This window comes from Gavia stellata, chromosome Z, assembly GCF_030936135.1.
Source record: "Gavia stellata isolate bGavSte3 chromosome Z, bGavSte3.hap2, whole genome shotgun sequence".
In the NCBI taxonomy this organism is placed as follows: domain Eukaryota; kingdom Metazoa; phylum Chordata; class Aves; order Gaviiformes; family Gaviidae; genus Gavia; species Gavia stellata.
In genome coordinates, this window is record NC_082637.1 from 54,349,744 (window position 1) to 54,374,530 (window position 24,787).

The 24,787-nt window shown below is 36.6% G+C and overlaps 1 protein-coding gene across 1 annotated transcript; it reads right to left on the reverse strand.

Annotated features, from left to right (window-relative positions):
- Positions 1-944: 944 nt before the first annotated feature.
- PRRC1 (proline rich coiled-coil 1) lies at positions 945-23,926 on the reverse strand. Its single transcript, XM_059833414.1, has 8 exons — positions 23,669-23,926; positions 19,474-19,860; positions 18,060-18,217; positions 14,112-14,214; positions 9,564-9,727; positions 8,052-8,155; positions 5,327-5,429; positions 945-2,480 (listed from the first exon to the last, which is right to left on the reverse strand). Exons 1-8 carry the CDS (start codon positions 23,763-23,765, stop codon positions 2,271-2,273), a joined length of 1,326 nt encoding a protein of 441 aa, XP_059689397.1. The 5' UTR covers positions 23,766-23,926; the 3' UTR covers positions 945-2,270.
- Between the last annotated feature and the right edge of the window lie 861 nt (positions 23,927-24,787).

A 24,787-nucleotide genomic window follows, 5' to 3' on the forward strand; every position in this document is an offset into this window, starting at 1 on the left:
TCCAGAGCATACTGCAGACATTTTTCCTTTCCTTGGCCTCTCAGGGAAGAAGCTGAGCTCCTGGCTTTTATGTATGATGTTAGTTTTTTGTACATAAACAAGCAATCCTCAGTAAAGGGAGGGAACTACTCAAAAGTTACCAAGTACAGCCATTTTAATTCTTGGGTGAGCAGTCAAAACTACATCAAAAGACCTTCATCGAGCCAGAGATTTGAATGGAGACTGTTTCACTTGATTGCATCATATCGCAGTACCCAATCATGAGGAGAAAGTACACAGAGAGAAGAGCCGGCAGTCACTCTCATTTTGACATAGAGAAAGCAAATTTCTACAGGAGACTAGAGACCTGAAAATTCTCTAAGGCAGGCCAGGGCAGCCTTTGAGTAAGCCACATTAGCAGCCTCATAAGATAGCTGGAATGCTGGGCCAATGTCACAACAATGAACGAGGTGCTGCAAAATGAGAAGCCACCTTGTGCCTCCACTCTTATCACCTCTGAGAAACAGTGAAGGCCAGGGCCAGGAAAGGGAGAAAGAAAATGGAAATTCCTCTTCAGTTTTAATTTAACTCATGCCAGGGCACATAAACCTACTGATGATTTCATGTCCTCTTCCTTTGCATCATGGAGGATGCTGTAAGCAGGGAATAAAAGGGCAGCATTCAACATATTATACACTGCAAACTGAAATGACAATAAAAGCAAAGATGCCTTAACTGAACAATGACAAACAGAAGTCCCTGTACCATCCTTTTCATTTATGATACACAGAAGTGCTCCCAACAAGAGATCTCAAGACTGCAAGAGTCAGGTTCTGTTTGTTTTGTTTTTTTTCAGACAAGATAGGCATTTAAGTATGTGCCAAACTTCTACCTTGACCATGTAAATATAATTTCAATAAGCAGATGTTCATCAGCTATATTAAAAAATAAACCTTTAAAATAGATACAATCCTCTAGCAAAAACATTTATTCAACTAATTTACAGAGTAAGCCAATTAAGGCAAAATATATTACTTGGAAATAGACAGACTTTCACTGGGTACAAATATGAGCTGGCTTAACAGTATATCATATATAAAAATGTTCTTTGAAAGCATCTAAGAAAGGTAAAGGCAGAGCAATATAAGCTGAAAAACTGCTTCTTTAAGGCAAACAAGAAGTATTTGTTTATTCTTCATTTCTTAAAAAAAGGTATTATTACCAAAATAGTTTATTCACAATTACTTCCGTATTTCTAGATAAAGATTTAGGATTGTGTGAGCATGGACAGGGGGCATTTATACCCATGAAAAAATCAGACACCAATGAAGACTTATATAAGAAACAGTAAGCTCGTGACATCAAGAAGGCATTTAAAGACTTAAAAATGTTTAGAAACCCCAGGATAGCAAAGCAACTGATACACATGTCACCATTTTCCACCATAACTTTGTAGAAGAAATTACATAATTCCATATAAAATATGAAGTTTGGAAGCACTGGAGTAAATTATGTTATTGAAGCTGCTGAGATAATTTCATGCATATGTGGTACCTGATCCAAAACCCACTGAAGCAACTTAAAATTTGTCTAGTGTTTTAAATGGACATGAATTTCATTACTGTTACATAAAAGTAAAAAAGATGTAGCATGGAAAATGAGATTTCAAAATTATTTAGCAATGACTTCAACTAATGAGGCATAGAGTTGTGCTCTTCTTCAGCAGCTCACTGTTATGTGTTGTAAAAACTACTCAGCATCACTCCTGAGAACTTATATACAGACAACCAACCTATGAGGTGTTAAGAACCACCTAAGCACAGGCCCCAAGAAAACATCTAATACAGAAGGTAGTCTCTCCGGATTGAAATGCTATATAACACACATTATGCTGTCAACATGTTCATATTACTAATATAATAGAAATAGCTAAACAATGAACCCCTTCTTTAAAAAAGTATACAGACTAAAATATCTCAGCAAATGCCTCGTAAGGTGTCAAATAATAGCACATTCCACTTTACAAACTGTAATGCTATTCATCCCCGTTATAAATATATGTTTGTTCTGATTTCCTGTTTTGTGAACCATATTGAAAATCATATAGCAGTTAAAAATTGCAATTGCTCATTTCCAGTATTGGAAATTACCTTCACTTCTTAAAAAGTAAAATACAGTTTACAATTAGATTACAAATCTGTGTTGTATCCACTGAGAATTAGAGTACGTAGCTTTCACCTCAAGTCTAGAATCAAAACCAGTATGCCTTAGTGTCATGGATCAGCCTTCTTTCAAACAGTCCTGGGTGGTAAGTGTTGTTTGTACATTCCTGCTAGAGCCTTAGCTGCACTGTAGATCATCTGTCGGCGGGACATGCCAGTGAATACCATGTGCCAATCAGTTCTGTTGACATTCAGTACACTCTTCTCAAGAACTTCACCCACGGTCACCAACAGGCCTGACCATCTCAGATTGTAGTCCTGAGGAGTGAGACTCTTAGCCTGTGTAACATTTTGAGAAGTTATTATTGAAAGAGTTTGAAATGAGTTGTTTTGTTTCTATCTTCACCATTACCAACTTTCGTAAGTAATCATTCTTATATCAATAGGACTACATGGCAAATTAAAGGGTATCAGAATCCAAATTTCAGACTGCCACATAATTTGCCTAGCCAATTATAACTTTCGGATTTGCATGTATCATGATCCAAATGACATCTGAACAGCATAAAACTAAAATACAACACTTAAGAGAGTAAAGACCTTCTGTCATTACCAGGAAGTAGTTTTTTCTTTTAAAGTAGCCAACAGATGGAATCGGTAATTATACATTTTGTACAATGACTTGCTCTCCAAAGGTTTTAAAAAAGGTTAAAATGTTCCTCTGAAGCCAGCAAGTGGCCAAATACAAGAAGAAAGCTGAGCCTGGCAGAAAAGGAGGACTGAGCTATTTCCATGAGATCGCAGAGGGATTACATACTGTAATTCCTTGAAGTTGGAAGCAGAAGGGAAACAGTGGGGGAAGTATCACTGTGTTTATCTGGTCTGATGCTCGTCCTAGGCAACCACCTCTGGCCACTGTCACATACAATGAAGGGCAGAAGACTTTTAGCCTCAGTAAGACTGTTCTTAGTATTATTCAGTTCTTCACAGGATTGTACATTGGGCCCAATTCTTCATATTGATTTTGTTTTGACAAATATTCAAGTTAGCCTTTTTCCAGTGCATGTACAGCAGATTAAAGTTCGTTAGCGTGTTCCAGCCTTCCTAAAACTACTGTCTTGCAACGATAACAGCATATATAAGTTTGTTAGAATATGCAGTCTGCTCCAATATCAAAATAACTTGCTATTATCAAGAGGTACATAAAAGGCAGATTTCTTAAGCAAAGGAACAAGAAATTGTCCTTATTCCTAATTTCCTAAAGCTGTGTTTTGCTGTTGATGTACCTACAAGAACATTTTTCTTCAAATAGGAGAGTAGAATTTGATCTAATTCAAGTTTAAAGGCTTACAGATCCACCGAATCTGTACTATATACCAAGCTATACACTAAACAGGTTGCGTAGAAGTTAAAACAAGAATGTTTTCTGCTATTACAAGGAAAACACTGCTTTTCAAAGTCACAAAGTTTTTACCTAAGAGAAAAAAATACTCAAAAAGTTATTAACTGTAGTTTTTAAATGACAAAATAGAGAAACCAAAATTAAAGGTACCTGTTCTGCTTTATGTTTAAAAGAATCGTTTAATTCATATCAATACTCCACAGAGAATGTTACAATTACTTAAGTAGTAACCTCACATTGTTGTGCCTATTTTCATAGCATCATAGAATGCTTTGGGTTGGAATGGACCTTTAAAGATCATCTAGTCAATGAAATTGTATCTGCTTAATTAATACTTTTTCGCTGTAGCTTCACTTCTTTTTCTATGCTTTTTGAAAAGAATTCTGGAAAACTACAGAGAGACAGAGCAATACTTCTCCTTTTGCCACTCATCAGCTTTTCAAAGTTATAAAAACTCTGAAAAATAAGAACTAAAACCCAATCCTGCAAATCTTCATTCTATTGGAATTGGTAAAAAATTAAACAGTTACTCTTTGTTTTCTCAAAACAACTGCTTGAGGATCAAACCCCAAACAGTTTTGTTTTGAAATTCTTCATGGAAACATTTATTTAAAAAGAATTTTCAGATGAGAGTTAACTAATGTATGACTCTCATCTGCTGTCAGGCAACATGCAGTGACTGGAGTTTCGAGTAATTCCCAGTGCGCACCCAAAGAAATGTAAACAATCTCATTAAAAACTTATATTGGTTATATTTAATAACTGCACAGTACTGTGTTATTTTCATGGGGATGAACCATGATACTTCCAAGATTTAAATCTTTCCATTTCAGAAATTTTACATCCTTGTCAGAATAGTACAGTCAGAAGAGGAAATCAGTGTTGTCTTTTAGGTGAGAGTCTATATGTTCATGGTGGAATTAAGTCCAAGCACAGATCTGAAGAAGGGGTATCCTATATTTATTTATTAGGAATGAGTTTTCAGAATACTAATCAGTACTGCATGCTGTCTGTTTGCTGGTAATTAACAACATAAATACTGAGGCTTTATAAGCTTTATTAAAAATTGAGTGGTAAGATCTCAGTTTATCAACTTGTGCCTAAACAAAGTGTAAGCTACTTCACTGAATTGCTAACATATCCATGTGTGCACACAGACACTTCACTATTACACAGTTTTGCTGGTATTAGATGAAACTCCAATCCATGTGTGAAGTAAGTTAAAGAAAGGAAACCAAGCCTTTTGATGGATAAGAGTGCTTACTGCACTTCCTTGGTGCAGTTGCTTAGTGCATTACTTAAGCTGCAAGGACCTCATTCTGCACCTGAGGAAGAATAAGTATTTTTATTTTACCTATGTAAAGATTCATGAGGGGTAATTTTGGGTCAATGAACCAGACTGATGACAATATTTCAATGATTAAAGTTATATTTTCTTTTTGAGGGAGTACTTCTTTGTGGTTAATTTCTTCTTGGTTAGTATTTCCTCTTGGTTAATTTCTTCTTGGAATATTTCTTCTTTGTTAATAAAAAAGTAAAACTAGTGCTTCGAAGTGTATTGCAGAATGAGATTCTTGATCAAGAATTGCTTTGCCACAAAATGCCTAAAGATTTTTAGGTAATACATAAAGATGATTCAAAAATCGTTTTTATCCTCATTTCATAAATTAAAACATTCAAGTGGAGCAACTGTCAGTAAGAACTGACATCGTAAATGAAATGAAAACCTAAGTATTATGTCTCAACTGTTAATCCAACATTGGTAGGAAAACTGAAAACTCACCTGCTGAACGTATTGCAAAGGCACTGGTGTTGCTTGGGTAAAAGCTTCCAGATGAATTCCATGAATTGGATCCTCAATAATCAGACATCCAATGTCAAACCACCTGCAATGACGTGCAAGTTACTTTACTTCTGAGTACTGTGTATCACTCAATTGGAAAACAACATGTTAGCAGTTGAATTATGACCATTTTACAAACTCTACTACAAATGTATTAATAATGATGAGTTTCACCAAAGTGTTCTAGTTTTTTTCTATGGCTTTTCATCTATCGATTTTTATATATATATGTAAAATTATAGTGCATGTGTATGCATGTAAAATACATAACATACATAAAAATATATAAAATACATGAAACTTACAGATCAAAGAAATAAAGAAAGCTGGTGAGGTGGGCATGTGTGCAGTAACGTTGTTTTGGCCATATTTATTATGCTACAGTTTTCATTCAATCTTTGAAAGAATGTTTCTCATTAAGATAACCTTCCCTAACAAAAAAAATAATCCATTTATCATTCATGTTCTATATTCAAAAGATTTTTTGGTATGTCTAATCCTATAACAATCATTTAAATGATTTATTCAGAGAAGCACTTCTGCACCTTTCAGAAAAGATGGTGTCTGCTGCAGAAAACACAGTAAAGGCTATTGAAGCAGTACCCGAAATGATTCCCTGTCTAGCTTGCAAAAACATTAAATCATTTCTCCCTATCACCAAACTAACAACACTGACATGATCCAAATAAAACCAAGGGCAATGCAGCATCACTACCTCACTGTATTCAATTCCTCTAACAGTTTTACAGTTGAGTTGCCACAGGAGAAACACACTCCAGGCAAAGCACAAACACAAAATCAAGGCCAAGAATCATAAAAGATTTAAAAAGGAAATTATTATTGTAGTTGTTTTTTCATATATATTATATACATGTCTACATATAAATTGTATTTTATTCTTTAAAGCATGGGAAGCAAGAATGTTGTTATAAAAAGAAATGAAAGACACTAATTTTAAGAAATGACTGGCTGGGCCACATAAGTTTCATGTTAAGAGTTCAGTGGAGCAAGACAGGAAGAAGCACTTCACTTGCATCATCTTTGTATCAGGAAACAGAGCGCTGGAATGCTCTGTCATAGCGGAATACCTCACTTGCAATGATGAAATACTGTTGAGAAAGCTTCATGGTTAAAGATAACTTGCTCCCAATTAATAAAGCAGTTACAGTCTAAAGAGTAAAATACACATAAAATATTTGGCAACCTTTTCTGCAAATAGTATTCAGGACATGCAGCTGGAAAGTGAAGTCATGTCCTTCAGCTGTCTGATGGACAACTGGTAAGTTCAGCTGTGAGTAGGGACTGATCTGTTAAGTGTTAGGTGCAGAGTTCTTAATATTGGTGGGTGCTTTCTTGGAAACTCCTCTCCTTCGGACATGCATAAGTATCGTAAACAATATCAGCAAAACACTGACTGCATCCCCCATAGTAGAAATGTAACACCACAATGCTCACTTCAGAATAATAATTAATCAATTACTAGCACGATGACCTATCATTTCATTGCAGAAAAAAACAAGGGCCAAAAATAGTTCAAATATTTTTCGTAACACCATGCAAGGAAGCTTTCAATGTTGCCTACTGAATTAAAAATTAAAGCATGCATTAAGTTATTCTTTGTTTCTACTGTAACTAATATCGAAGATCAAGACTGTAATGTGTGGACAGAAGAGCTCGCATTCTTTTCAATAACACTGCAGTCCTGGGTGAGCTCTTTCATGTCGAGTACTTTAAGCAACATTTTCAGATTTAAGAATGAGTAAATTCAAAGGACGAGAACAGCAATTATTTTGAAACAGAGATCTCATTGTCATAGTTACTGTTGTGTGGAAATACTATAAAATATCTAAATCAGACTAGATGGAAATAAATACTAAACAAAAATTAAAACACTTCCTAATTCTATTTACTTTAGAAAATTCACCATCCATCTTCCACTAAGGATACTAAATGTACCTTTAAAAATAGAGCAAGAGGAGAGTATGTGTCAAAAAAATAAATCAAAGCTCATCACATGAACAAAAACACAAACATTAGAAAAAAACTATTTAAGTTTGCATTAAGAAAAACATAATATTGTCCTTAATGTTTTGAAAATTAGTTATAAAGCTACTTCAAGAATTGTCTGTCAAAAAGCATGTTATGAAATCAAGTTGTAATGTATTTGAAAACACTATTGTTATGCCTGTGCAGTGCAAACTAAAAGTAGTAAGTACATTCTTGGTGAAAGGAAAATGGATAATATGTTATCTGATAAAATCATATTACTACAATTGCCAAAACATCTCCCAATATTCTTTCTGAACCAAATAAAATTTCAGAGAAAGAGAAGAGAGAGTGCACACACAAAAGTCAGCAAACTACTAGCCACATTCCAACTTTTACAGCTCCTTAATTTTGTCAGTTCAGTATAATTTCATTGTGTTTTTATACTGTGAATCTCGATAAACCTGGCAAAGATTTTGTATATTAAAGTCTCAAGATGTCTGGACAAAAAGCTGAACATCATCACCAAAATCAAGACTGCCAAAGCAATACTGAAGACAGAATCCTTTCTTCTGTTTGGAGTGATATTGCCAGGATCTCTTTATAGGCCCCTTTGAGTCAACAAAGAATATTCCTTTTTTTTCGTCCCCCCTCCCAGGAATATATTTCAAGTTCTCACTTGTCAGGAAGCAATTCTTCAATGAAGTTCTCTACTGATACAGCAGGCTGTTTTTCATGTATTACTCCTGTGCGACGCAAGCTGTCTATCCTTTCTTGGGCTCCCTAAATGGTAACATAAGCTGTCAGACAACATTATCTTTTAATCACAACATAGTACAATGCTTACAGATGAATGCAAAAAGAACTCTAGAACATATTTTTCAAGTTAAACAGAAAATATGAGAGCTTTTTAAAGATTACTCTGATTTCAACGTTAAGAAAAACAAAAACCAACTCATGAAAAGCCATAATGGAATCCCAAACAGTAACAAAAAATATGATAAAACTCGGTAAATATTTTTAGTTTATATTTTTCCATGAAAAAGACCTGGATTAGCATGCAAAGAATTCATATGCTGTAACTTCCAAGTTTCACTATTAGTTAAAGCATCAGTATATATTTCTGTTACTCACACTGACATTTTTGCACCTTAAGATTTGTTGGGTTTAGATCCTTTAAGGGCTTTGGACCAACTTTGTAAGACCAAGGGAGAGAATCTCTTTGTTGTGGTACCTATCGAACTAAGATGTAGGACTCCAAACCTGTTATCACTCTGAAGTGGTAATAGAAGTACTACTACTACTACTACACTGCAGTAGCTAAACAGGTAAAGGAACATATACATTACTCTCCTTCACAGAATCACAGAATCATTAAGGTTGTAAAAGACCTGTAAGATCATCAGGTCCAACCATCAATATAAAATTGTATCAGCTAATATATTGCTATGAGGATAGGCTTTACTCAGCTGTGAACACTGCCACAGCAGTCAGAAGAAAATACTTCCCTTTTAATGACTAAATGATTTGCTTACATTTAAGAAACAGAACAGTAAATAGCTCTTTTCAGGGTTTTTAGTTATTGGCCAAGAAGGTGGTTGCACCTAGCTACACCTGACAAACATGTACATTTTTAAAATCTGGTGAAAATAAGCTTTGCTAACACTTCCTCTGGGCCAGCACAGCTGTTTGCAGGGCTGTAGTGAATTCTTACTTTTTAGACGTAACATAGATCTGTTTGGGAAGATCCCTGACAAGTGTTGATCAAACTATCTTCGATCTACAGAATTAATGGGGAGACAACTCAGTCTCAAAGAGTCTTTTAATTTCTAACATTCCCAACATGGTGTACTAGTAATAGATGAAGAAGAAAAGCATGATATACTTTGAAACTACAGTAATATCACAATGTATGCTAGATGTGATGGCAATCAATGACAGTATAAGAAAACTGACATAAATATTCTTCATTTGCTGTGAATGTGTTTGCAAAAAAACCCAAAAACTATTTCAACAAGCATCTTTAAACTGATCTAATGATCTAGATGGCAATGAAAAAAAAAAAAAAAAAGGAAATGTTTACTTATCCCACAAATTGACCTTCCCTTTACAGAAAATCAGGTTCTTCTGGGTGAACGTTGCCCCACTCTTTGTATCGGAGGTACTTTAGTACTGTTATATATCAACTTACTTTTAAACCTGCAGCATAGCCCACAGGTTGGGGTGCGATGTTAGACTGTGCAGCCTCTCCAGTAACAACAGCCATTCCAAAGACTTCTTGAAAGGCGTCTCGAATTGCTGCGACTTTTACCTCTTTATTAGAAGTAACCACTATGTCCAGTTCTCCCCCAGTTTCTGTAAAATACATATATATATGCATGTATTTTTCCTCATTCCTACTATAAGCTAGTTTAAATACATTCTACATCTTAAGAGTATGCTTCAGTTGGTCTTCGCTTTCTCATGCACTATACAGAAGTTCTTTCATGAGGCAGAAGTCACTTAAGATAGGAAGTAAAAGTTAGATGAATAGCTAAGTGATTCATGGATGAAAGACAGACAACAGGAACTGATGGTTGTTCAGCACCTGAAAAAAAGCACACCAGTCATTTAAGATGACAATTCATGGATTTAGGAGAATAACTTGTAACATCCATTTCTAAGGATGTTTTGGTGTTCTGGGAAGTGGTAAGGAATGTTGTTGTGACAGACAAACTCGTCCTTATGAAAGGGACCAAGAACACAGATGCAGTTCATAAAATCCAGTGAATAGCTATCAAATTACGTAAGCTTTAAAAGAAAGGCTCGCATTACTTTCCAGTTGTCCTTGGACTGTGAATTTCAGTGTCATTTTATTGCCTGTCTGCCTGCCTACAGCTTTATCCTGAGTTTAGATATTAAATATCTATAGAATCAAAAAGTTGTAAGTATTTCTGAATGATTTCCATATGGCGTTATCTCTTAGTTTTCACTAAGCTTTTTTAGAATAACACAAAACAGTTCATGAATTAAAAGAAATCAAGAACTACTACAAAAGATTGATGAGTTCAATTGTACCTCACATCTGTCTTTATCACAGCTGGATCGTTTTTATTGTCAAACTTAATTCATGCAAAAACATCTCATAAAACTTGTCCCTGCTGCGACAAGCTTTCTTAAGAACAGCTTAAGCTTTTTTCAAACATGGAATTTGACATCAGAGAAAGCAGCGTAAATAAATTGCATCAGCAAGTGTAAAGGACAAATTAATGTCCACAAGCAGGCACTAAAAGTAGTGTGTAGGGACAAGCCTCTTGTCATCCTTAGTCCAACGGCTGTGGATGATGGAGGAGTACAAGGAGAAAAAACTACAGAAGTCACCATATCTACTGTCATTTACCATACAGCATCTCCTGTTCCTTCTGCTGAAGACAGAATATTAAGCTAGATGACTCACTGGACTGGAGCGTCTCTTCTATGAGGAAAGACTGACAGCCGGGAATATTCAGCCTGGAGAAGAAAAGGCTCAGGGGGATCTTATTGATGTGTACAAATATGTGAAGGGAGGCTGCAAAGAGGATGGAGCCAGGTTCTTTCTAGTGGTGCCCAGTGACAGGACCAGGGGCAATGGGCACAAACTGAAACACAGGAGGTTCCATATGAACATACAGGAAAACTTTTTTACTGTGAGGGTGACTGAGTTCTGGCACAGGTTGCCCAGAGAGGTGGTGGAGTTTCCATCCTTGGAGATATTCAAAAGCTGCCTTGATGAAGTCCTGGGTAACTGGCCCTAGGTGGCCCTGCTGAAGGAGGGGGGTTGGACAAGATGACCTCCAGAGGTCCCTTCCTTCTTAGTGATTCTGTGATCCAGCAGGACATCTCTTAGAACAACAGTAGCAAACTAGTGAAGAAACAGCCTTTTAACCTGTCATTTCCCAGGCCCACTGACTGTACAAAAACATGTTAAGCTACCTCTTAAAAGAAAAAAGAACAGAGCCCAGTGGTTTTGCTTCTAAACACTAACACCCCACCTAATTACACATGCTGACAAAGTCTGCTGTATTTATCATGACGTAAGACAAATTCCTCCATTGATAATGACAAGACTGAAGCTTAAATTTTAAAGAGAAGAACAATTTATTCTTTGGCTTGTATTACTTAGCAGACCTCAGTTACAGGAAACATTATCTTTTTATGAAGTATCACCAGAGATATGCCAGAACAGTAGTAAAACATTCTATTTGGGTTTTAGGCTATTTTTTAACTATTTATTAATTGCTTTACTGAATGGAATTGGGTGTACACATCACTGAACTTTGGGCAATTGTTTTAAACACTGGGTAACAACAGGACTAAAAAGTTATTGAAAGTATCTTTTTTCATTGATCCCTTATTGATAGAAATCAAGTTAACATAAGTAAACAAGTGCTTAAAATTGACTGCAGGGTTTTGCTAAGCATTAAATAACAAGTTAGCCTTGTTAGGGATAGAAAAACTGTTGAAGAGGTTTTAATGCAACTAAAAACTAACCCATAATGTACCTAGTAAATTACTGCATAGTACCTTAAGAATGGTAACTGTGCTGCATGTTTGTGTATTGCAACAGCAAAATACAGATTATGTTCTTTTGGATTGAGGATCATCATATATCAAAAACCTATCTTTGTTCATCACAGATACTACAGAAGGGAAATAAAGATATTACATGCATTAAAAGAAACAACTTGTGACAAGATCTGTCACACACTGTGGTAATACGGAAATATTAAAACCTAAAATATAAGAATTAGATATACCCCGGAAAATTCAGAGACAGAACTGTCACATTAAGTTAAGCTTGCTTGAACATAAAATTTCATTGCACCTTTTGTATTATAAACTGAAATTACAGTTCCACATACAATTTAAGATTCTCTGTTGTCTTTTGTTATAAAAGCATTGATGTTTATGCTTATAAAGTGACCATTTCCTGTGCAGACAGAAATTTTCTATTCCAGGTGCTTGCCTCAGATGACATCTTCACAATGTGCCAATGACAGCAGTTCAGCTCTTTTCAAGAAAGAGATTACAGAAACACTATTTGCTTGCACTATTTGCCACTTCTTGTTGAGGACATGGTTTTTGTTGAACATTTCTAGAAGGAAATACATACTAAGTTTACAAATCTCTGCCCTATTTCCATAACCTGCAACTACAAAAAAAATGCAATGTATTAGTAGCCAAGATGTATACAGATGCTTTCCCTTCCAACACGACTTTAGAGAACTTTGAGATAACCACTGAATTTGCTTACTCTAACTGAATCTTACAAGCAAAGCATTTTATTAGAACTACTTCCTCATCTACGTAATGTTTTTCTGCCCAGTGAATACTGTGTCAAACTATCTAAACCGTCATTGGATGCTGACAGATCCTATTTTAAAAAGGGATGGTCATGACTGCAAAAGAAACCTTAAATACAGTTTGCCAAATTGTGCATAATCAACATTTACTGTAGCTTTGCATCGCATCCTGCTACTCCCCACAAATACTTTGTCAGTTGCTGGCTGGCCTTCTCACTGATTCCATATCCCACTATCTCCTCACTAGTCAGCTGCTGGGATATTTTCCCTTCAATGTAAGACCATTAACTACTACTCAATAATTAGGGCATCTTCCCCTTTTATTGCACATATTGTCCACTGGATTAGTACAATAGTGCAGCAACATGGTCAGCTGGATCACAGAGCACCTCCAGCTGAAAAACAGCTCAGAAAAACAAAATGCAAAAACATTTTAATAGTTTCTTCTCAGCCTTATCAGTTTCCTGACCAGCATCACCTACATCACAAAGGGCAGTACTGGCACAACTAAGAAGAAGGACTGCTTACCAGACTGCTGGAAGAAAAAACAAAAAACCAAAACCAAACCACCACCCTGGACAAATTACATCTTTTGCTTCCTTGTTTTAATGAAGTAGAAATCTCAGGTCAGTTATATGTGACAAGCAATGTACTGTAGTAACACAAAAAATGGTGCATACCACAATGTTTCTCCTTCCTATTAATTTTCAAGCTATAATTGAATGCCATGTTGTTCCTTCAAGGCTCAATGCTCAGCAATACTTCAGACTTCATTAGACCATTTTAGAATTTGAACATTCCTACTAACTGATTCAGAAACTGCTTCAAGTCTGCTGAATTTCCTAAAAAAAGTATAAATATTATTAGGCTAGAAAAGTGGAACAGCTGAAAGTCAGAAGAAAGCGTCAAAAACTATGTAAATACCTCTGTCCTATGCCTCTCTGAGTATGCCTACCTTTTGGATTGTTTTAACTTTAATGTGACAGCTTACACAGTAGTATTTAAGCGTGTGAACCAGCAGAACACATGCAGTGTATTTTAAACTCAACTCCATAATGCTTAAATAGAGACACAGTGGGAGAAAACAGTATGCAACTTAGCGATTATAAACAAGGTCTCTTCATTTTTTTTTTCTTTATAACTTCCTCATCTTTCACAGTCTGAATTAAAGGATATTACTGTGACACTATCTGAACTATAGTGGAATACAACAGTCAAATGAACCTCAAGACACGCATAAAAAGTCAGCCTCCAGAGTGACAGTTTCAGTGGACAATACACTTGAATAATCAGTACAGTATTGCGACTTTGAATTAACACACTACATACACAACCTTTAAGTGTAAAAATAGTGTGCTATTACATTAACCTCTCTAACATTTGCATGTATTACTTAATGGTTTGTCACAAATACTTACTGATATATGGAACCATGCCAGGATCCAGCGTCGTGATCATTGTCTCCACTGAATGTTTGGTTTTATCAAGAACAGACTTCACCATGGGATTGTCAGCTACACCCTAAATTTAAGCAAATAGATTTCCATATTATCTTCTGTTTTTTTCCCAAGAAACTCAAAATGTTACAGTTAAAAAACCAAACAAAACCCAAATATTAAGGTGCCTTGCGTTTTTCTTACCACATTTACACTTTGTAACACCTATTTTATCTCACTCCTCAGCACAAATGCTACAGAATATGACAGTGCATGACTTTTCAGCTACAACATGAAACTCAAGTATCATCTTTACCATCTTCTTCTGCACTGATGCAGAAACAGCCCCATCAGCGATGGTGGGCAACACAGTTGATCTAGTCCTGTTCTGGGACCAGAAGCCTTGAGCATTTAGCAAAGTTGTAGATTCCCAATGCTAATTATAGGTATCATCAGACTGGGTAGCTAGATTTAGACTGAGATAATTCAAGCTGAAGAATGTCTCTTTTCTAACCTTCTTAAACACAGTAAGATCTATTTTTGAATGGCCCATTACTAACAAAAATTTCTAGAGCAATTGAGCTGAAAGTCCTCAATTTACAAATGGATTCTAAACTTTGCTGGAAAAACGTTCTACGTTCTCCAGCCAAATCATAGGTGAAGCTGCTGACAGACCTAAAAGTTCATTAAATGTAAATACAAACATTGTCCTACGTCTTGCAAATAGCCTTAATGAATGTCTGTATCTCATCAAAAGTTTATTTAAATTCAGATAATATCACAGGGTGAAAGAAGAAAGATACCAATGCTAAATCATTGAGAGATAAAGCACTGGAAACTATTTTACAGAAACCTTTTATAAAATTTCTTTAGTAAACAGACTGCTTTCAGTCTAATACTGAAACTGCATATGCTTCTATTTGTTTCACTAAATGACAAGCGTTACACAGGGCAGCACCGTGCACATACACGTTTCCAGAAAGTGCTTGCTTAATACACCTACACAGTATTTCAGAGTACTGCAGAATCGGAGTAGTTTTAATTATCTCAGAGTAACTTCTGCTCAGCAAAGCTTTTTTCCCATAAATCATAGAATGGTTTGGGTTGGAAAGGGCCTTAAATATCAACTAGTTCCAACGCCTCCTGCCATGGGCAGGGATACCTTCCACTAGATCAGGTTGCTCAAAGCCCCATCCAACCTTTGAATGTTTTTGATTTCTTTGTAGCAAGCTTAACAAAGAATAAAGAACCCACGCTTCTACAACCACTGAGATACTGTATAGCTACTAATAATGATTATCTTATCCCATGCCTCACACTGAAATAGTTCACTACCGGCTTCAGGTACTCTTGTCACCACTGTGCAGAACACTAAGCCTGACTGTAGAATTTGGTAAAGAAAACAAAACTATTACTCACTCCAGCACAATTAAACTTTTTCAAACCAGATCTCCCTGTAGCCACTTGTTTCTCATGCATATAACACAAGACTTTTCCGAATGGTAGCATACCAAGTTTATATTCCTCCTTCAGCTCTCTCACAATTTGAAGTTTGTCTGTTGTTTTAAGAAAAACTGAGTGAATGCTATGAGAACCTCAGAAACATTTTCAGTAGGAATTTCCAGTTCTAGCATCTTTCCAGTAATGCAAAGCCAAGTACTTCTCCAATCAGCAGCCTGGCTGCCTAACATGAAGTCATTATACATGTCCTGCAGATAATCAGGTTCCTGAGCAGCAAGAAGCTGCCACTTCTACCTGTGCAAGATGCCTTTATGTTCATCAGCCTAGCACAAGCAGAGAGAAATAATCAATAGTTTTATACCAAGGCAAAACATGAAGTTATCACAACACTAGGAACCATAAGGCAGTTAAGTTTGGAATTTCTACCAAGTGAATTCTAAGTCAACATAAATCCAAATTCCTCAAATGGAGAATCTTCCATGTCAGCAGAGTGAAGACACAAATCTTTTGAAAATTCAGATCCTGGCTGTCTTCATTGCTCAAATATGCAAGCTGTCAGGCACAATGACTGCAATAGTATCCAACTTCGCCTCTGATATATTACGTAGAAACCAATCTTGGAACTGCTATCAGACTGCTCAGCCATCTTTAACAGATCAAAGGAACTGAAATGGTCTCATTTGATTCTAGATCATTAATTTGTCAATTTTAGATTGTCACAGTCTTGGGTATTATCTAGCTTGAAGGCAATCTGGAAGAAAGGTATGGTATCTTAAGAACACCAGAGGAAACAGGGTAGTTCAACTACTTCCAAGAACAGAAATAAAGATAACTGCTGTAACTACTGTGTAAGCCCTTCAACAGGGAATCCAGCATGCATTTCTGTAATAATTACCCATTAGTCTTCAAGATTCTGGCTGATCTGTAAAAAACACAGAGTCTGATGTGTGCTTACACACATCAGGAACTTGATGACTTCAGTATAATTAATGATTCCTCACTCTTCCACCTAGGAAATTCTCAAAAAGAGGTCACTGAACACACAGAGAATATGGAACACCTAATATTTCAACCAAAATCTACATTTTGTTATTGAAGACAATGATACAGACCTTCGCCATAAATAGAAACAGGACACCTTTTGGATCCTACTGGTATAAAGGCAACAGTAATGGGGATGAGATTGGCTTTTCAACTAATTCGCAATTGCAAGCTCTGGTGCTTTCACGAAAGGGCTACAGAATCACGTTACAAGAAAAATGTTCTCTTCTAGACCTCATCGCTCTCTATAATTACCTGAAAGGAGGTTGCAGAGAAGTGGGTGTTGGCCTCTCCTGCCAAGTGACAAGTGACAGGACAAGAGGAAATGGCCTCAAGTTGCGCCAGGGGAGGTTTAGACTGGATATTAGGAAAAATTTCTTCACTGAGAGAGTGGTGAGACACTGGAATAAGCTGCCCAGGGAAGTGGTGGAGTCACCATCCCTGGAGGTGTTCAAGGAACATGTGGACGAGGCATTGTGAGACATAGTTTAATAGGCATGGTGGTGTTAGTTGATGGTTGGACTTGATGATCTTACAGGTCTTTTCCAACCTTAGTGATTCTGTGATTAACATCCATTGCAAATATTAAGAGAAATATGATGATCAAGAAGGACATTATAATTTAAAGGAAGAAAGAAGATGTGTTTCTATGATCATGAGAAAACATCTCTCCTTGAAAAGGGCAGCATGACAACTCTGCTCTCACCATACTGATGGAGGATTAAACTTGCTCTTTAAGACCGTACCACTGTCGAGATGCGTATTCCTGGAGTAAGGAAGGGTTCAGTCTGCCATGTCACATACAACTTTTTCTCCCAGGTTTTCATGTTCAAAAGGGCTTGAAAGACCCTCCAAAACTCTACAGTCCCACTGGGACATCAATCTTCTTAATTATTCCTTCATGTTTAGTATGAGACAGTACAGAAAATGGTGTTGCTCTTGAAGACAGTTCAGCGTTCATGCAGAATAGAAGCAGTATAGAAAAGTCTAACAGAACAGAAAAATCTAGCAGAATATCTTAGATATCTTAAATCTCTTAGATATCTTAAAAATCTTAGACTATATTAGACTATCTTTTTCTGCATCCAGTTGCTGTGAAGTAAAAATCAGCTTTCAGGTATGAAGAGATTCTAAAGCTTCACATGATTTAAGAACATGTGACAGAACCTGTTAGGCATGCATATCTTCCTGTCACAAGCACTAAAATTAATCTAGAACACCTGCAGTTGTGTTGTCCTCCCTCTTCTATACAGAGGAAGAGCAAAAGCATAGTTTCAGCAAACACCACTATTAAAAACAGCCACCTTGCACAAGGCCAGAGAAAAGACAGGATTCACAGTAACATGCAGTTAAAAAATAAGGTATGCCTTATTATAGTCAGTAAAAAACGGTAAATCCTCATGAAGGGTAACAGACAAAAACCTATACCTTTATGAACCCCCACAGTCCTCCAGCAGGTGCTCCACCTTGGGCAGTAGATACTCTGGGGTCTTCACGCTCCTCAGGAAAAGTGATTGCAGAACCAGTTCCAGGAGCCAAAGGTGATGAGAAAGTTGCTTGTTGAGTAATAGGGTCTGCCAAAACACCTAGGAAGAGGTAAAAATAAAACACAAGTGTTCATTTATTTTACTGCATTTAATTTGTTATACTGTAGCAACATGCAATTGTTTAACAGGAAAATGAGCAGGAAGAACAGAATAATACTGGGCTGATTCACTTCATTTCTTGAAGGCCCCAGAACAATTCTGCTTGTTAAAGGTTAGCAGATATAACTACTGTAAATGAGTTCAGCAATATCTGCTAACAGGACCGAGACTGCCTGTATATTATATATAAAATTAAACCATGATTTTTTCTTAGCAGATTAGTTTAACAATGGTGCTTTTTATTGTATTTTCATAATAAGCCATCAGTAGATGAAAAAGAGGAATGGGTGTTGCTCTCTGAACAAAGAGGTAGGAATGTTCTCATACAGAATAGAAGAGAGAGAAGCAGGAAATTTTCTAACCCTGAGTGCTGGAAATTAGTAGCAATAGAAAAAGGAGCAAGCAAATGAATAGCTTTATGTAAAAGGAAACAAAAGAAACTCAAACAGTAGAAAATTTAAGCATAAGCCCTTGTCCCGTGACTCAAGCCTATTTTAACAGGTTTTCCAACACTAGCCTTAATCAGGAGTTATTTTTATTTTACACTGCACAATTGATAGGTCTTTTTAGACGTTTTTCTAACACAGACTACTTAAAAGAGGTATCACCAATAATAGTAAAAGCCTGGCCCAACTGCAGTTGAAGAGCCAAGTTTCCATTCCACTAGCAGAAAATTACATCAGTTCAGCAACTACAGCAATTGCTTGCATGGAAGGTATGTATTTTTAGCTGTCCTAATGCAATTTAGTGGCTGGAAACAAAAAAATAGAAGCTGGTGTCATATGATAGACAGCTTGTTATAGACAACTTTTCAGAACAAAAACTGAAAATAAGATTACAGCCTTAGATATATCATTCTGTGGAAATATAATGGCCAAAGTTGACTCTCTGATTTAAACAAAAGATACGTATATATCTTCAGCTGGGCTTTCATGTGCAAGTTAACAAAAAATAAAGCTCTCAAACAAGTTTTTCTGTGAGCCTGAATGGTCACAGAACTCTACTAAAGAGGACTCTCTGTCCTAGACCATGACTGTATTTTAAAGGCTACCTTCTTCTGAGTGCAGCTACATTAACTGTACCCAGAAAAATAAAGAAGCTGAACTTGCAGGACTCTAGGAGAGCGGTGGAAAAAGCCACGCAGCAGATCCCTCATCCTGTCTCAGAAATATGAGAGCATATAAATAGAAAGTTACCTGCGACTGGAGGTGCAGAAAATGATGGCATCAGTGGGCTCTGTGGTGCTCGACCAGCATGACCTCTGGTAATGTCATAGGTTGAAGACATGGAAAATCCTGAAATGGGAGGACCAGTGGGAGGTGCAGGAAGACCAGGGCCAGTAGTAGAACTTAATGGAGGAGGTGTAGAGAACTGGGACTTGGAGGTACTAAAAGTTGAAGGGACAACAGGAGGTGGGGCAGGAGTTACAGGTGGTGCAATGGTAGAAACTATTGCAGAAGGCACAAGTGGAAGAGAAGCTGAAGTCATCATAGAAGGAGGAAGTGGAGACACTCCAGTGGGCAAGGGTGGCGAGTATGTGGGAGAAGATGACATGCTTGGTGTAGCAAGGGGACTGGACAAAGCTGGGAAAAAAGAGAAAAAAGGAATTTTAGAAATGCTGAGCCTTAATCTTAGAGATTCAGTTATATAACTGTTCAGATAGAAGTAAGTTTTGACCTGGTCTGCTTTCTTCCCTTCAAAGTGAATTTTAGTTCTGCTTGAGTTTACATACAACAGCAATTGCACTCAATTTTTGGTGACAGTATCTTGTAAGCCACATCTCTCTTTCTTGCATGATCCTATTTGTAATAAGCTTAAAAAGATGAGTCAACATTTGACAACTAAACTTATAGCAGCTGAAGTCTGGCTTAGAAATTTCTAGCTAGTACTGCTCTTTCTGAGTGACTGCTTAATCACCAGGAATAACAATAATGCAGGAAGTGTCCATCTTTAAGAACAAAATGTACACTCACAATATCTGGGAGGACAGGAGTCACTTCAGAGGAATGGTAGTATGAGATGGACTGAGCACCAGGCAGTCCGCTCTTCCCTCGTGTCCAGCCTCCTAATCCCTTTGCCTTCCCCGTTTCAGTCTGGCCCTCAGCTGACCCTTGGATAAGCCAATTTTGCTCTCTAAACCAAGTCTATACAGAAAATTAAGTCAGAAAAACAGAAACGACCATTTTTGATAGCAGTAAGCTGTTGGATTAGCTCAAGCATCTCACTGGCCTCAGCCTAAACATCAATGACAGCCAAATGACAAGCCAAGTTGCACTAATGCGGTGGTCTCCAAACTTTATCACACACACCTATCAGTAAAAAATTTTTGAACATGCACCCCCCCAACATATGTAAATTTATTTATAAATTATTTACATGTACCACTGTACTAGTATATTGTGTCTATTCTAAAGCACGCACAGTATAAATTTAAAAAGGATGAGATAAAGTTGAACAAATTCAAAAATATTTTCTTATTAACAGTACAAAACTCTCCTCCTCCCACTGGAAACTGTTTAATTAATTATATTATTAATATAATAATATACTAGGTTAATAATTATTAACATAGTTATAATACAATTATTAATAATAATTTTTTAGTGTGAGCAATGTGATCGAAGAAGCCTCATTATTTTTTAAATCTTGGTTTAAAACCTCGTGAAACAGCAATTTGAAGGTCTTGTTCTATGTTCAGGTTATTTCAATACTTGGCTTCAATGGCTGTCATAGCGGAAAAGATACCTCACAAAGATACATAGATCCAAAAGTAAGAAGTGCATTGTTGGCTGTGCTTCCTAAATGATGCTATTCATTTTCCACTACCACATACTAATTATGCAAAGGTTTTTCTTGAAATTCAGCTAGCAAATTTCCATCTTCCCTGATGTCAATCAATTGTTCTTGCAAACTAATCAGAAGGTATTGCACTTAGGTATTTTTAACAAATGGGTTCAAAACCCACTGAAACTCTTCGTTTGGAAGATTTTTAGACAGGTCAGGAAGTTCTCTTTGCAAGTTTACGTGTACAGATCTGAAAGTTTTAATATGCACACTTGCATTGTTTTTGGCAACAAGATTGTATAATGATGGAAACATTTCCAAATACCAGTTTTCAAAATGCTCTCTCGAAAGCATGACTTTCTTACAAAAAGTAGTTACTGCATCACTCCTTGTTAAAACGTCACCTTTACCTTGAAGGAACAAATTACGAGTGCCATTTTTTTTTTTTTTTTTTTTTTAAGTATCTAGTAGGTAGCACACTGCTCACAGCCACTTGTCATCACAGAAAACATCAGCAAATCTGGAGACTTAGATTTTTGTAAAAGAAAAATGTTCATGTCATTTTTAGGTTCAACAATTCTTTTACACACCTTGCCACATGACAATCAGCAAACCTCTGTGTGATACAAAAAAATTTCATGGTCACTCCCTATCTCATTAAATAGTAGGTTTTTTTAACAATACTTTGTAAAGTTCTTTTTTTTTTTATGACATCCTGTAGCACTTTGTGCACTTCTGGCTCCCGTTTCTTTGCTGCAATAGCAGTGAGGCAGTGAATAAATTTCATGTGTGGTGCTATCTCTGTAACCTTAGTCCAGAATCCACTTTTATCCTAGTCAAAGCAACTGCAACATCAGTGGTTACACTTACATAGTTTTAATAAAAACATTGCTTTTTTTAAAGAAGTCATTTACTGTTGAGGATATATCTTCTCGGGCACATCCCTCCTTTACTGTTTGACAATAAAGTAGTTCTTTGTGTATTTTATTATTGAAACAGAACTTAGCAAAAATCATAAGCTGAAACATGTTAGGAACATCCGCACTTTCAGGCAACTGCATAGTAAACTTCCAGCACTGTGTAATTTGTTCTAATACTTGCTTCTTCAAATCTTTAGCAATGTCTTCCATCCATCTTCCAACAGTATTTGCTGACAAATTCATTTTAGTTTGTCACCATATTGTTTTCCATGTACTATTTCAAACATTTTTACCATGTCAGGAAGAACAAGTGTTTCTCCAATGTAAATCACTTTTTTTCTTCACTATTAGGTAAGAAATCTCCAGGGGCTTCTACAGATTTATCATGAAGTTTACTGAAATTTTTTTAAGTACTGGATTGAGTACTGTATGACTTGAAACATTACCAAAAAAATTGTAGAGGTTTGTTTTCATGTTCTGCTTAGTTTTTAGATGCCTTGCTAATCATAGTGGCTTCATACTATCCTTAGCTAATATCTCAAGGCACAATATACACTTAGGGCAAGGTTCATCATTAACAATGGCATATGTAAATTTATATTTCAAATAGTCTCTTGAAATTTTTCAAGGTTTTTTGGCCAACTTTTTGTCACATCTGATTAGATTGTTAGCCACATTACGAGGTAAAAACAATGGCAAAGAGCACATACGAGGAGTAGGAGAAGTGTCAGCTCTTCCATTTTCTTGTTGTTTGCTTGTGCTCGCATTATTAGCGGTATTTTCAATCTGTGATCTCTTTGCAGGAATCTTTTTTTAAATCACTTGTCCATTTTGCGAGGCTTAGTATAGTTAGAACTAGATAACATAATCCATAAATCCACTTAAGCAGGCACACAAACTGCAAAGTGTCATAACATGATGAAAGTGAGCTAATGAGTGAGGGTGCCACTGTCAACCTCTTTGCATCATGGAACACCCGCTCTTCCCTCCCAACTTATGGACCAATTGAGCGAGGACACCAGTGTCAAGCAGTGTATTAAATATTAGTAAAACTTAATTTCTTATTTTTTAGATAAAAATAAATATTAATGGAAGTTCTAATATTTTGTTCCCACACCCTAAAGGATTGCCTTGCACTCCCCCCGGTGTAAGGACACCCCACTTTGGAGTCCACTGCACTACTGTGACTCAAGATAACAAACACCAGATGTGTCAGAAAATTAAATATTTGGTAATTCAGAATATGGTGTTCACATTCTTGAAAAATCAGATAAAGTGCTTTGATTACCACCCACAAGATTAAAAAGCAAGTGATTATCCAGGTTTACCACTAACTCCTACAAGGCCGTAAATTTATTTTGTTTTTAACTCCCTTCTATGCTGTTCATCTAACTGTGCACTGTAGTCGAAGGTATTATTTCCCCGGCTCCACATCCTTAAAAAACACAAATGCATCCACATGTTTTGATAAAAAAGTTTCAAGAATAAAAAAATTTTTAAAATACTCTGTGTGTCAGATGCATGTCAGATAAGAAGCATACTTCCATGATTAAGAAACAATTTAAATTCTTCCAATTAGCCTGGAGAAGAGCACTGTAATTATGCTGATTGCAAGGGTTTTGGATGAATTGCCATGCTTCAAAAGACATGAATAAACGTGACCAAGTTGCTGAGGAAGTTTCTGTACCTAATGAGACAGGTGTAGCAGCAGCAACAGCCGCCCCCGCTGTGCTTGGTGGGGGTGTGCCAGGTGGAGTTGTCTCTATTCCACTCTCCTCCATCATTTTCCTTCAGCTACGAAAAGCTGTGAGGAAAAAAAAAAAGCGTATCATGAGAAACAAGGGAAAAGATTTTAAATTAGAATGTAAAGGCCACAACAGAGTGATACACATTCCTGAACAGAGTAAGTCAAATGCCAACTCTAGAAAATAGAAAAAAAATGACTGATCTCAAGTACATAATTACCCAACATGTCTCATTCCTCCTGTATATTCCCTTTATTTTTAGCACCGTGATAATACCTCAAACTCCAAGCCTCTTTCTAAAAACCTTATTGTGCATGCCCAGTTACTGCTTCCAATATATACTGGTGGTACTTAGATGAGTAATAATAGAGAAGCAATTACACATTGCAAGACCCATATCCCATTGCCAGAAAAACTTAACTACAGGGTAGTATTTTGCTGCATTATTGAGCTGTAATAACTCAAACAAGGACCTGTTATTTTCAGAGCTGATGCATGATAGGATGCAAAACATGGCAAAAGGCAAGACGAAGGAGTGAAGCCTCCCTGTTCTGGCAGTGAAGAACCACAACTGCCCAAGCAGTTGTAGCCCTCTCGGGCTTAAGCACTTCAGCAGATGCTCCTGAGCATCGTGCCTGATGGCAAGCACCTTGCTGAACATCATGAACAGCGAGCGGCACAGCTGGCAACGGCCTGAGTCCTGACTCCGTGGTGACCTGAGCTCTAACTGTGGCCTTGTCTACCTTAAAGCAGAAGTGTTTTGGGGTCAGCTAAATAAACCTCCAGAAAAGCCAAATTAAACCAGCTGAAATTCACTCCCAACCTGAATAAAATTACCTTGAAATTAATTTACACTGAACAGGTTTTCCAGTACAGACAATTCCTGTAAAATCCAAATACCATACTGCTCTGGTGACACTATCAGAAGCTAAAGTAATTGAAAACTTTGGCTTTTATTTTGAAGGCCAGATTATGTAGGAACTATCTTTCAATATCTTTGACTAAACATTTAAAATATACCACTTCTGGAAAAGTAAAGCTATATGCTTATTTAAAAATCT